Source organism: Salmo trutta, chromosome 11, assembly GCF_901001165.1.
Source record: "Salmo trutta chromosome 11, fSalTru1.1, whole genome shotgun sequence".
Taxonomy (NCBI): domain Eukaryota; kingdom Metazoa; phylum Chordata; class Actinopteri; order Salmoniformes; family Salmonidae; genus Salmo; species Salmo trutta.
Window position 1 is genome coordinate 1,374,515 of NC_042967.1, and position 13,166 is coordinate 1,387,680.

General features: G+C 40.9%; 1 protein-coding gene across 9 annotated transcripts in view; it reads left to right on the top strand.

Annotated features, from left to right (window-relative positions):
- Positions 1–13,166, top strand: part of LOC115202073 (tripartite motif-containing protein 2) — a 47,904-nt gene that overhangs the window by 23,904 nt on the left and 10,834 nt on the right. For 7 of the 9 annotated variants that reach the window (XM_029765945.1, XM_029765942.1, XM_029765946.1 and 4 more), the window contains exons 6-9: positions 1,277–2,000; positions 3,798–3,901; positions 5,358–5,525; positions 6,076–6,256. In XM_029765945.1, coding sequence (XP_029621805.1) covers positions 1,277–2,000; positions 3,798–3,901; positions 5,358–5,525; positions 6,076–6,256 — 1,177 coding nt within the window. The remainder of the gene's footprint in view (positions 1–1,276; positions 2,001–3,797; positions 3,902–5,357; positions 5,526–6,075; positions 6,257–13,166) is intronic. The other 2 variants (XM_029765947.1, XM_029765950.1) reach the window with 1 other exon arrangement.

Genomic DNA, 13,166 nt, shown 5'->3' on the forward strand with positions numbered 1-13,166 from the left:
GATTCCAATGTGCCTTCCTAAAAGAAATGGTTTAATCTCAATTAAATTAAACCTGTACTAATAAAGGATAAATAACATAGAAATATAAATAAATTCCTCAGTTAGTTCTACTATCCCACACAGCAGCTGAGGCTCTGTTTACACTGTTTCTACATCGCATGCCAGTGGCTCAGCTGTCGATCAGGCAGTTCTCTGATAAATGATTAAATAAAACATGGGTTTGGGAGGGCTGGAGAGACGGACTGCCATATCTAGTCTTTGGTGTTGTCATTATGTCTATCTAGTTGGGAATTTAGGCTTTGAAAGTGCTGTGTCTTCTAGCTGAGCTGTTCATGTTTAAAGAGAGGGTGAGTCTTAGAAGCAGAGAGGGGTTGATAAAGTGGGTAGGTACAGTGGTGTAGGTTTCCACAGTGCACTGCACTGAGTGAGTGCACTGTATCTCCCTGCCTTTAGTGCGTCCTCTTTCTCTATCTGGAATATATTTGTGTTAGTCTTTCAGAGTGTGAGTCTTATACAGTATGAAGCAAGGGTTGATATAGATAGTGGTGGAGAAAGTCGTTTTGGCTGGGGCCGCTCGTGTTGTCGAAGAGGATGAGTGTGATAGCCAGATGCAGGTGAGTGTGTGTGTGAGAGAGACAGTGAGACTGTGTGCGATGCTCAGTGTTTTGACCCAACCCTGTAGCATTTTTGTGCTGTGGTGTTATGTTAACAAGTGATAACTATGATAGGTAGTCAACACTCTACCATATGCCTATACCAGTGGATGTGTCAAAAGTCCACTTAGCGTATTCTGCAATTCTATGTTTATTCTTGGTAATGTAGCTTTATTCTCAGTACAGCAAATTGACTGGTATTCATGTGGCATGTGGACAGCTGTCTTAAAGCAGATGTGTGTTTTAATTTGTTGTGTATGTTTCCAGTGCCCTGCTTACAGTATATATTTGCATGTCTGTGTCCGCACATTTGTTAGGTGAATGTGTTTGTTGATCAGATGTTTGTGTGTTTACATTGACAGATTGTGTGTGTACATTGACAGATTGTATATATGTGTGTGTGTGTGTGTGTGCATATGCGTCCGTGTGTGTACATTGACAGATTGTATACAGTGTTTACACGTATGTGTGTGTGTGTGTTGTCAGCCCCTCACACTGACAGATGTTTGCATGCCCACATGTGCTTCTCCATTCACACCCACCTGACATCCTTCTACGCCCTCACCCTCTCTACTATCCCACCCCCTTACTCTTTTCCCCTCTCTACATCGTGTTTCTCTCAGGTGCTCCAAGCCCAGCTGGACACGTTATTCCAGGGCCAGGATGGCATCAACAGCAGCTGCAACTTCACCGAACAGGCCCTGAGCCACGGCACCGAGGCCGAGGTCCTGCTCGTCAAGAAGCAGATGAGCGAGCGGCTCAGTGAGCTGGCCAGCCAAGGGCTCCCCCTCCTGCCCGGTGAGAATGACCAGCTGGACTTCCTAGTGGAGACAGAGGGCCTCAAGAAGTCCATCCACAACCTGGGTACTATAGTTACCACAAATGCCGTGGCGTCCGAGACGGTGGCCACAGGCGAGGGCCTGAGGCAGTGCGTAGCGGGCCTGCCCACCTCTGTCACCATCACGACCAAGGACAAGGACGGTGAGCTGTGTAAGATGGGGAAAGCCAACATCACGGCAGAGATCGCCATGCCGGACGGTAGCGTGGGCGACGGCGAGATACTGGACAACAAGAACGGGACGTACGAGTATCTGTACACAGCGCCGAAAGAGGGTAGTTTGACGTTGTCGCTGCGTCTGTACGACCAGCATATTAAGGGGAGTCCCTTTAAGATTAAAGCGACAACGTCGGCGGATGTGTCGCCCAGTACGGAGAGCGCTAAGAAGAGGTTGAAGTCGCCGGGGAGTAGCCACATCAAGCAGAAGGCCATCAGGAGGCCAGCCAGTATGTACAGCACGGGGAAGAGGAAAGAGAACCCCATCGAAGATGACCAAATTTTCAGGATCGGTAATGGTTGCCTTATCATTGGTGTTTAACACATTTAAAAGGGACAGTTTACATAATTATATGTTGTAGTTTTTTGGGGTATCTGTACTTTACTATTTATATTTTTTGACAACTTTTACTTCACTACATTCCTAAAGAAAATATTGTACTTTTTACTCCATACATTTTTGCTGACAACCCAAAGTACTCGTTACATTTTGAAGGCTTAGCAGGACATGAACTTATCACGCACTTATCAAGAGAACATATGGTCATCCCTACTGCCTATGGTCTGGCGGACTCACTAAACACATATTTTTTTAAATAAAGTGTGAGTGTTGGAGTGTGCCCCTGGCTATCCGTACATTTTTAAAACAAGAAAATGGTACCGTCTACTTTGCTTATTATAAGGAATTTGAAATTATTTATACTTTTCTACTTTCGATACTTAAGCGTATTTTAGAAACTTTTAATAATTGGAAACTTTTACTCAAGTAGTATTTTACTGGGTGACTTTCACTTTTACTTGAGTAACTTTCTATGAAGATATCGTCACTTTTACTCAAGTATGACTATTGGGTACTTTTTCCACCACTGCGGTATACCGAAACGTCGTTACTTTTTTGATACTAGAACAGGAAAATTGGTTTGGTACTTGAATTTTGGTTACGTTCAGTACTTCTGTCAAAATGTATCTCACGGATCAACTCTATCAGTTCAGCGATGTCCCGTTATAGTGTGAGGCGCGTACCGTGCCTGCTACACTTAATCATTGCTAGCCTGCACTGGGAGTCTGGACTGCATCATGTTAGCTCCCCACTCTGCACACAAGTTAACACACTTGAATAATGCGAAACGGCATGTTGAAACTGTTAATTACTGTTCTCAAAACAATGTCCATACAGGCTAGAACACTTTAAAATGCAAGAAGGTACGGGTAGCATCAAGCTTTGTAGGCTAACTTTGCTAGTTTACAGCAGAAGCAAACATCAATTTACTACAGTAGTACTTTGTTTGTGATTTAATATGGAAACTATAATGCAAAATGTACTGATTTCAAAGCTGATTGCCACCAAACTTTATTCATTCACTTTATTGGTCTCCTATTGATTATGCATTCACCTGTATTGTGAATAGGCCTAGGCTACATTTACATTTGAGTAATTTAGCAGATGCTCTTATCCAGAGCGACTTACAGTAGTGAGTACATACATTTTGGAACCAAACCCACAACCCTGGCGTTGTAAGTGCCATGCTCTACCAACTGAGCTACACGGGGCCTAATTTTAACAATAGAGATTTACCATTTAAATAAATTATTACCATTTGTGTTATGTAGTTTAGATTGGTAAAAACAAAGCCAAATTGATTTTATGATTTGTATAATTGATTCAAACATTTTGATGTAAAAAAAACCCCTCAAAAGATGCCAAACGATTGTAGCTGAGTTTCTCTGTCTGGATCAAGTGCCATTCAGTGACTTTGGCTAATATACCTTTTTGTTGCTGTGGTATCATTTTGGTGTCGATTATTGTGATGGTATTGAGTATCATGATACTAAAGCTGGTATTGGTATCGAAGTCAAAATTCTAGTATCATGACAACACTAATATGTTATGAGTTACTTGTCAAAGTTATACATGGGTGGAATTGGAAAAAAGTTACTCCGGGAACTGACCAATGTAAGAATAATATAGTTCACCTTAAAAAAAAAATGATATGTCAAAATGTTTTCACTTTGGAAACTCTTAATCTACACTCATATGATGAATAAGCATTACGGGGGAATTTGACACTTGTTTATTTCATGCCTTCCAGGTACAAAGGGAAGAAACAAAGGGGAATTCACCAATCTACAGGGTGTGGCTGCCTCCTCAGTAGGCAAGGTGTTGATAGCAGACAGCAATAACCAGTGTGTCCAGGTAAGGGAACTGGCTGGAGAATGCCATCTCTAGCTCTATTTCATAGATCATTAATTAAACCCATGTCATTGACGCGACTCAAGACCATGACTGAATCCCAAATAGCACCCTATTCCTTAGTGCACTGCTTTTGACCAAAGCCTGTTGTGCTAATGCTCAGGCATTACTGTTAGAGCTAACAGAGGTCTCAAGGCAAGGTTACTTGTCACACAAATGTAGTTCAGCCAACTACCTCACTAAAATCATTTGGCTTCAAAAGATAACTAGCAGTCATATAATGGATTGCAAGAATAGATTGAGTTTACATCTCAAAGTGGTTAACACTGTACAGTGCCTCTGTCTTATATTGAGATGATATCAGTTGTTCAGGGTAGGATCAACAAACAGATTATGCTTATTCTCTTGGCCTGAGGGAAATATCTGAAGGAATTGTGGGATGCTGGTAGGCTGAGCACAATGACTCATCATCGCTATTGAACATAATTAGCTTGGTGAGAGCTGCACTTTGTCATCTCCATGGAGACCAAACATCAGCTGTCCGTCCTCCCTTTAATGCATTTGAGTTGAAAAGGGCTGAGAATATGTTCCATCAAATGAACATACAGGCACTTGTGTCTTGAGTTTTTTTTGTAGATTTGCGATGTTGATCTGTGGATTTACATGGCTTGAATACCAGATGAATAATGGAAATTGACAAAGGTTTTAATTCATTTATTTACTACAGCACACATTCATTTTGAGTGAGCACATCATTTCTTATTTCATGTAATACAAGTTAGGGATGGTAAAATACTTTTCTACTGTTACTCTTTCATTCTAATATTTTATCCCATTTACAGTACCAGTCAAAAGTTGGGACATACTTTGTCACGCCCTGACCTTAGACGTTTATTTTCCTCTAGTTTGGTTACGTCAGGGTGTGATGTGGGGTGGGCAATCTAGTTTTTCTTTCTTTGTTTTGGCTGAGTGTGGTTTCCAATCAGAGGCAGCTGTCCATCGTTCTCTGATTGGGAACCATACTTAGGCCGCCCTTTTTCCCTCCATGAGTTGTGAGATCTTGTTTTTGTGTAGCTGCCTTTGAGCAGCCCCAGAACGTCACATTTTCGTTGTTCTCCTGTGTTGTTTTGTTGAGTTTCATTTTCATTAAAGAAGATGTGGAATTCAATGCACACTGCGCCTTGTTTTATTTATGATCGGGAGTTCGAAGATGGCGATCGTGACACACCTTCAGTGGGGGGAAAAAAGTATTTGATCCCCTGTTGATTTTGTACGTTTGCCCACTGACAAAAAAATGATCAGTCTATAATTTTAATGGTAGGTGTATTTGAACAGTGAGAGACAGAATAACAACAAAAAATCCAGAAAAACGCATGTCAAAAATTTTATAAAAGGATTTGCATATTTCAAAGCATTTTGACAATCAGTCATTTGATTCGGCCCCGTGTTTCTTTCGCAGATTTTCTCTAATGACGGTCTGTTCAAGAGTCGCTTTGGGGTGCGTGGACGGTCTCCAGGGCAACTGCAGCGGCCCACTGGAGTGGCGGTCCACCCCAGCGGTGACATCATCATAGCCGACTACGACAACAAGTGGGTTAGCATCTTCTCCAGCGATGGGAAGTTCAAGGTGAGTTCAAAGTTTATACAATGCTGTCATTTATCCTGGAATCCACACTAGATATCGCTCTGTTCCACTTTACTGACTCAGTCTGGATTCGGAACCCTCAGTCTGGACCTGCCTTCATTGAAATCCTTTGTGCTGCTTCCTAGCTGCCCCAATTGTCGGTCCGAGTGCTTCTCTGTTGGAGCAGGTCCAGACTTCATCATTGAAGTGAAAATATATTGAAATGGAGGGCTATTCAGTTTGGATTCCAGTCTTTTCTGTCATATCAACTAATAGCTGCTGTCAGAATTGCTTTATCCTAAGGGATGCTTTGGATGGCTGATGCTTACGGATAATGGATAACTCAATGTGGGTATGCTTTCTGACTTGATTAGTCTTTTTCTACCCAGCGGCACCTGAAAAATATGTTCCCATGCCACTATGAGACTTTGACGTTAGCCTGAATTGAAAATGTCAGCCTGAAACATTAACTTACGAGAACCTGTTTGTTATTTCTTTATATAAAATAACCAACAGAAATACTGGGGTATTATCCACTGTCCCTCTATCTCAGAATAAGATTGGCTCGGGCAAGCTGATGGGCCCCAAAGGCGTGTCGGTGGACAGCAACGGCCACATCATCATCGTGGACAACAAGGGGTGTTGCGTCTTCATCTTCCAGCCCAACGGAAAGCTGGTCACCAAGTTTGGTAACCGCGGAAACGGCGACCGGCAGTTTGCAGGTACACTCAATGGTAATGGTGTTGCACTCCCCTCTCAGCTCCCTCTCTTTTATTCTCACCAACTGCATGCGGAATGAGGACTCCCCCAGGCGAGTGACCTTTAGAATGTGACCGTGACCTTTTGAGCTACAACATTTTATTTGATCAAGGGGGACTTCCTGCATGCTCTTCCTACTGTCTCGAAGCCCATTGCTTTTGTCAGTCGTGTGTGTGTTTCCATTCAATTCAATGTTTCAATTTTAAATTAACCCAACCTTATCTTAAAGGAGCAATCAGCAGTTGCTACATCCATTTTTGTACTTAATGATATGTACCCATTGATTCTTGAAGAATGTAACTTGTGCCTCATCAGCTTACTTCAACAGATATACCCCATCAGAACCCAAAATATAGCTTGTTTTACTCCAATGTTTGTAAACAAAGTAAATGTAAACAAACACTGTATAGCCTCAAAACATGATTAAAACTATACATTTTGAATTTGAGTGGTTACATTTCTTGTGCTGCATCCCCCCTCTTTTTACAGAAACAGTAGTGGGGAGTCTGCTTTGTAATTGTTTCAACTGCTGATTGCTGCTTTAAAACGTATGGGTTAACCTTACCTAGACGTGAAAGAGTATTTTATACCATCTATTGCACCTTGCCTATGCCGCTTGGCCATCGCTTATCCATATACTTACATGTGGGGTTGCACATTTTGGGGAATATTCAGAGGTGGAAACTTTCTGTGGGAATTAATGGAAATATATGCAAATTAATATTAATGCCATTTAAATATAGATGTTTTTTGCATTGGATATATTTACCATATCATATGGAGAAACAAAGGGAATATTGAATGATCCATCGCATCTCCCAAAAACGTTTTCAACATGCATCTGTAAAATGATAGTCTAGAAACTAAAGCTTTGGTTGTCTTCCTCTCAGGCTTCCATGTCTTCTCCCTGGACCTCCTCAATGTCCACCTCTTGAACATCAGACTCTGAGGCCTCATCCTCACTGTCATATTCCAACCTTGTGGATGATGGCTCATTGTCAGGCTCAAAAAGCCTCAAATTTACCCGGATGGCCGTCAATTTTTCAACCCTTGTATTGGTCAGCCTGTTGCGTGCTTTGGGGTGCATGTTCCCAAACAAGGACCAGTTGTGCTCTGAGGCGGCTGATGTTGGTGGGATTTGGAGGATGATGGAGGCAAGAGGGGAAAGAGCCTCAGATCCACAAAGTCCATTCCACCAGGTGGCTGATGAGATATGTTGGCACGACAGCCATATTGCATCTCCATCCCAAAGCCCTTGCTTGGAAGTGTACTTCGCCAGACTGCCAAGAACCGAGACACGGCAGTGATGACACCATAGGCCTTGTTGATCTCTGCACCAGACAGGATTCTCTTGTCAGCATACTTGGGGTCCAACATGATCGCTGCGGCGTGTATGGGCTTCAGGCAGAAGTCTTCACGCTTTTTGATGTATTTCAGAACTGCAGTTTCCTCTGCTTGGAGAAACAATGAAGTGGGCAGGGCAGTACGGATTTATTTTCTTACATCTGCAAGCAGAGTCTGAACATCAGAATGGATGGCATTGTCTCCCTCAATCCGTGCAATGGCTACTGCTATAGGTTTCAGGAGTTTAAGGCTGCTTACCGCTCTCTCCTAAAATACGTCATCCAGGAGGATCCTCTTGATGGGGCTGTCCATATCAGCAGACTGTGATATGGTCATTTCTTGGAGAGACTCCTTCCCCTCCAGGAGACTGACAAACATGATGACAACACCACCTCAACGGGTATTGCTGGACATCTTCAATGTGGTGCTCTTATTCTTCTCACTTTGCTTGGTGAGGTAGATTGCTGCTATAACTTGATGACCCTTCACCTTGGCTCTCTTGTAGAGTGTATCCATTGTTTTCAGTGCCATGATGTCCTTGAGGAGCAGATTCAATGCATGCGCAGCACAGCCAATGTGTGTGATGTGAGGGTAGGACTCCTCCACTTTAGACCAAGCAGCCTTCATGTTCGCAGCATTGTCTGTCACCAGTGCAAATACCTTCTGTGGTCCAAGGTCATTGATGACTGCCTTCAGCTCATCTGCAATGTAGAGACCGGTGTGTCTGTTGTCCCTTGTGTCTGTGCTCTTGAAGAATGCTGGTTGAGGGGTGGAGATTATGTAGTTATTTATTCCTTGCCCACAAACATTTGACCATCCATCAGAGATGATTGCAATACAGTCTGCTTTCTCTATGATTTGCTTGACCTTCACTTGAACTCTGAACTGTGCATCCAGAAATTGAGTAGATAAAGCATGTCTGGTTGGAGGGGTGTATGCTGGGCAAAGAACATTCAGAAATCTCTTCCAATACACATTGCCTGTGAGCATCAGAGGTGAACAAGTTGCATACACAGCTTGAGCAAGACATTCATCAGCATTTCTCTGACTATTTTCCTCCATTGAGTCAAATAAAACCTTCTGATTCCAGGAGGACCATGAGCTGTTGCTATCGATAAGGTGTCTGATTCATAATCTTCACCTCGAATAGAAGTAGAGGGACTTTTGTCAGAGGTTGCTTGTTGTGAGCGCTGAGGGAACTTTATGCACTCGGTCAGATGATTCTGCATCTTTGTTGCATTCTTTACATATGATTTGGCACAGTATTTGCAAATGTACACAGCTTTTCCTTCTACATTAGCTGCAGTGAAATGTCTCTACACATCAGATAGTGCCCGTGACATATTCCTGTAAAGATTAGAAACAAATGAGTAAAAAAATAACCAAATAAAATTCCATGTACAGATAAATAGTTAAGCAGTTAGATTAAACAACTCCTTTGTAAGATAAATGTTTTAAAATTAAACATGTATAGAAACAGGTGAATTAACAGTCCTCAGTTAGCAGGCTCAAGCAAGCTAAAACCCACATGGTAGGAAAAACTAACTTGCAGAAATTGTTAAGTTAGAAATTATTTAAACACACTTTGCTGTAGGCTACTATTTGCTAGTTAACAAAAAATCATGTATGTCATAAAATATATTCACCCCACCCAGTATTGTAATCAAAACTTACCAGAAAGCATGTAGTCCTTGGCTCAGACAGTGTAGTAGTGTGGGCTCAATAGCATCTCATTAGTGTGCAAGATCTTGAGAATCAGCTGTACATGTGAAGAGTGTACTGTGCATGCAGAGGGTTGCAATTCCATTGAATTGAGGATAGTTTAACCGAAATATGCCACAAGACCTAGAATTGCCTTGTGTATCCCACAAAAAAGGTTCACTGTTATAAGCTAACTTTTTTTTAATGAATTTAAGCAAAATTCCCAAAAGTTTACTAGAAAGTTTCCAACCCTTTGCAACCCTACTTACATGTACATATTCTCATTCACCCCTTTATATCTGTATGTATTAGGTCGTTTTTGGGGAATTGTTAGATTACTTAGATATCTGTTACCTGACATCCTTGTAGAGCTCTTTGGTCTTGGCCATGGTGGAGAGTTTGGAATCTGATTGATTGATTGCTTCTGTGGACAGCTGTCTTTTATACAGGTAACAAACTGAGATTAGGAGCACTCCCTTTAAGAGTGTGCTCCTAATCTCAGCTCGTTACCTGTATAAAAGACACCTGGGAGCCAGAAATCCTTCTGATTGAGAGGGGGTCAAATACTTATTTCCCTCATTAAAATGCAAATCATTTTAACATTTGACATGTGTTTTTCTGGATTTTTTTGTTGTTATTCTGTCTCTCACTGTTCAAATAAACCTACCATTAAAATGATAGACTGATCATTTCTTTGTCAGTTGGCAAACGTACAAAATCAGCAGGGGATCAAATACTTTTTTCCCCTCACTGTAGTTGTGTGTAGAAAACATTTAATCACAGGTATGACATTAAACTTATTTAGTATAGTCCGTTTGTAACTCCACTCACTACATGTAGCAGTGTAGTCCGTTTGTTTGTGTTGTTGGTCTTGGCTAGCTTAATGTTCTTGTCGGTAGCTACCTTTCACCATCATGAGGGAAGCCCTACAACATTGTTTTTCTAAGTAGTCAGAACATTCAGGAGCAGGCAGTGTTGAAAAGTAGTCTTTAGGCATGTTGTACTTTTCTTCCATGAAGTTTTGTAATTGACTAAAACAAGCAGACAACAAGAACATTGCGTTTGAAAAAGGTGTGAGCTGTGAGCCAAGGGGGGGTAACCTAGGTAACCACAGGTTGTTTTCCCCACCGGCGGCCTTGATGTTCTAATACCGACTGGGACTATCAAATATAATCTATCCAATACTTTCTTTATTGCATCAAAGTCAGAATTCATGATTTATATAGTAAATGTAAATAAATAAACAAACAAATTTAATCAAAAAAATCTAACAAACAAAAAACACTGTAGGCCTAAGCATACACATAAATAGCAATAACCTGTCAAAAACATCCAGTAGGGGAGAGTGGGGTAAATTGAGCTGGTGCACCTGCACATTGACTCTGTACCAGTACCCCCTGTATATAGCCTTGCTATTGTTATTTTACTGCTCCTCTTTAATTGTTACTTTATTTTATTTTTATTTTTTTTGTAAAACTGCATTGTTCGTTAAGGGCTTGTAAGTAAGCATTTCACTTTAAGGTGAATTATTCGGCGCATGTGACAAATAAAATTTTAAAATCATCACTCCGTCAAGGGAAATATAGTATTCTTCCTAACAAAAATATCGACATATATTTCAGGATGTTGTGTATCCCTGGAAATGATCAGAATTAAAGTAAGCATTACAGTTTTGAAAAGTAGTCTCTTGGCACTTGTTGAACCGTGGGACAGGGTAAGTTAAGCCGCCTACACATTTTCTGTACTAAATGAAATATTTGACCGACCACCTTGATTCATTCAGTCTTATGTAGCAAAATTTCAAATGTTTTTATTTTTTTTACATTGGATAAAAGCAGAGAGACAGAGCTAAAAAAAAAAAATTGTATATCATACACTGCATTTGAGGAACAATGGGAAAGTAATTCTGCTTTTAAATTTGATAAACTTGTTACCTCACTTTTGAGAAAATGGCCTTTGAATGTTTTGGTACCAACTGGAGAGCTCTTCATTGTCTACACCCATTCAGCATCGTTCACACCCTCTTAAGCTTTAGCCCAACCCATCTCTTTAAGGGTTGATCCGAGCGTTCTGTACTAACAACAACAGCAGTCAAGCTAACTTGCTAGCTACTTCAAAATGAGAGAACAGCTCACTGAATATTACTTGCCCTAGCAGAGCTGGTTAGGCTGTTTTTATGTTATCCAGAGCGTTGGTGACTGCAACTGTTCTGTCAGATTGCCCATTCTTAAATTCAGAGCGTTTCGCTCTCGAAGCGTTCAGAGCGCACACTGGACGCTCTGGCCGACGAGTAGGGTTAATCTGAGCGTTCTGACCTCACAACGGCAGTCAAGCATCCAAGCTAACTGGCTAACATTGTCTAGCTTGCTAGCTACTTCCAGACACAAATGAGAACACCCAACTCTGACCATTTTACAAGCCCTAGGAGAGCTGGTTAGGCTGTTTAACAATTTAACAGTACACTTTAACTTGAAATGAAAACGACTTTGTCGAAATTAGTAACAAGTAATATCTGAAAATGTAGCTAGCTAGACCATTTTACCCGTATACATCATGGTTGTAAACTTTTCCCTCTCACGGATGCCATGGTTGCTCATAGTTTGAAGATGTTATCCGGAGACAGGTGTTTTCTCCATCTCCTTAGCTATCATACTCTAATTCCACTGATTTCAAAACTCGGTCCTCCAGAAAGTGGAGATCAACACTTATGCAGTTCTAAGTAATATAATATTTTTAAAAGCCACCTTACTGTCACGACTTCTGTCGAAGTCGGTCCCTCTCCTTGTTTGGGTGGCGTTCCACGGTCGACGTCACCGGCCTTCTAGCCATCGCCAATCCACTTTTCATTTTCCATTTGTTTTGTCTTTGTCTTACACACCTGGTTTCAATTCTCCAATCACTTGTTCATTATTTAACCCTCTGTTCCCCCATGTTTGTTTGTGAGTAATTGTTTATTGTATTGCGGTCCGTATTGTGTGGCCTTGTATTTATACTACGTGTATTGTGAATTTATTGAGTAAATTGCTTTCATTATTCATATCTGCTGTCCTGCGCCTGACTCATCTCACCAACTACACACAGACGCATAACAATTAGACAGGATTACCTACACATTCTAACCAGATCAAATAGACAGAAGCGTGCTATATGGCAGACCAATCCGAACTCATCTCTCGGCATGTCCAGCCCACTCATTATCTCAGCCAATCATGGTTAGCGGGAAGGTTGCTAACTTTTTCTGTGGCTAAACCAACTAGACTCGTCATTTTAACTATTTTATTTGTATTTATAGATGGCATACAAGTTTGTTATTAAGGCACATGAAAGTTCACATGTTCCAGAAGGCATGTTCTAGATTAAAAAAATAAATTCAAATGGCTCCCGTGTGAAGTAGTGACCCGCGACATATGCATAGTTTCCTGAAATGGGTCACATATTACAAGTACCTTTTTAAAACCATGTCTCTTTATTTCCCAAACACAATTACGACCGCTTTTTTTGTAAAAAAAATTACACAAATAAAGAAATGGGACCACTCTTTCCATATGGTTTCTTCCTTTACAGACTCCATGAAATGATAACCCTTCTTAAATATTTGTTCAAATTATAAATGTTGTTTATTGTTTCCTAGAAACAAGGGTGGCTCAACTTACCCCAGCAGTCCAATCCCTATAGCTTTCCATTTCAGTTAAATACATGTCTTTTCATTTAAAAATGTGTTTATGATTATAGTTTATGATATTTGTTTACAGTTTAACAGAATAAAATACAAACAGTGGAATCAGTTTCTACATGTGTTTTAGCAGGCGTGTTTTGGCATGTCTTTCATAAACATAACAC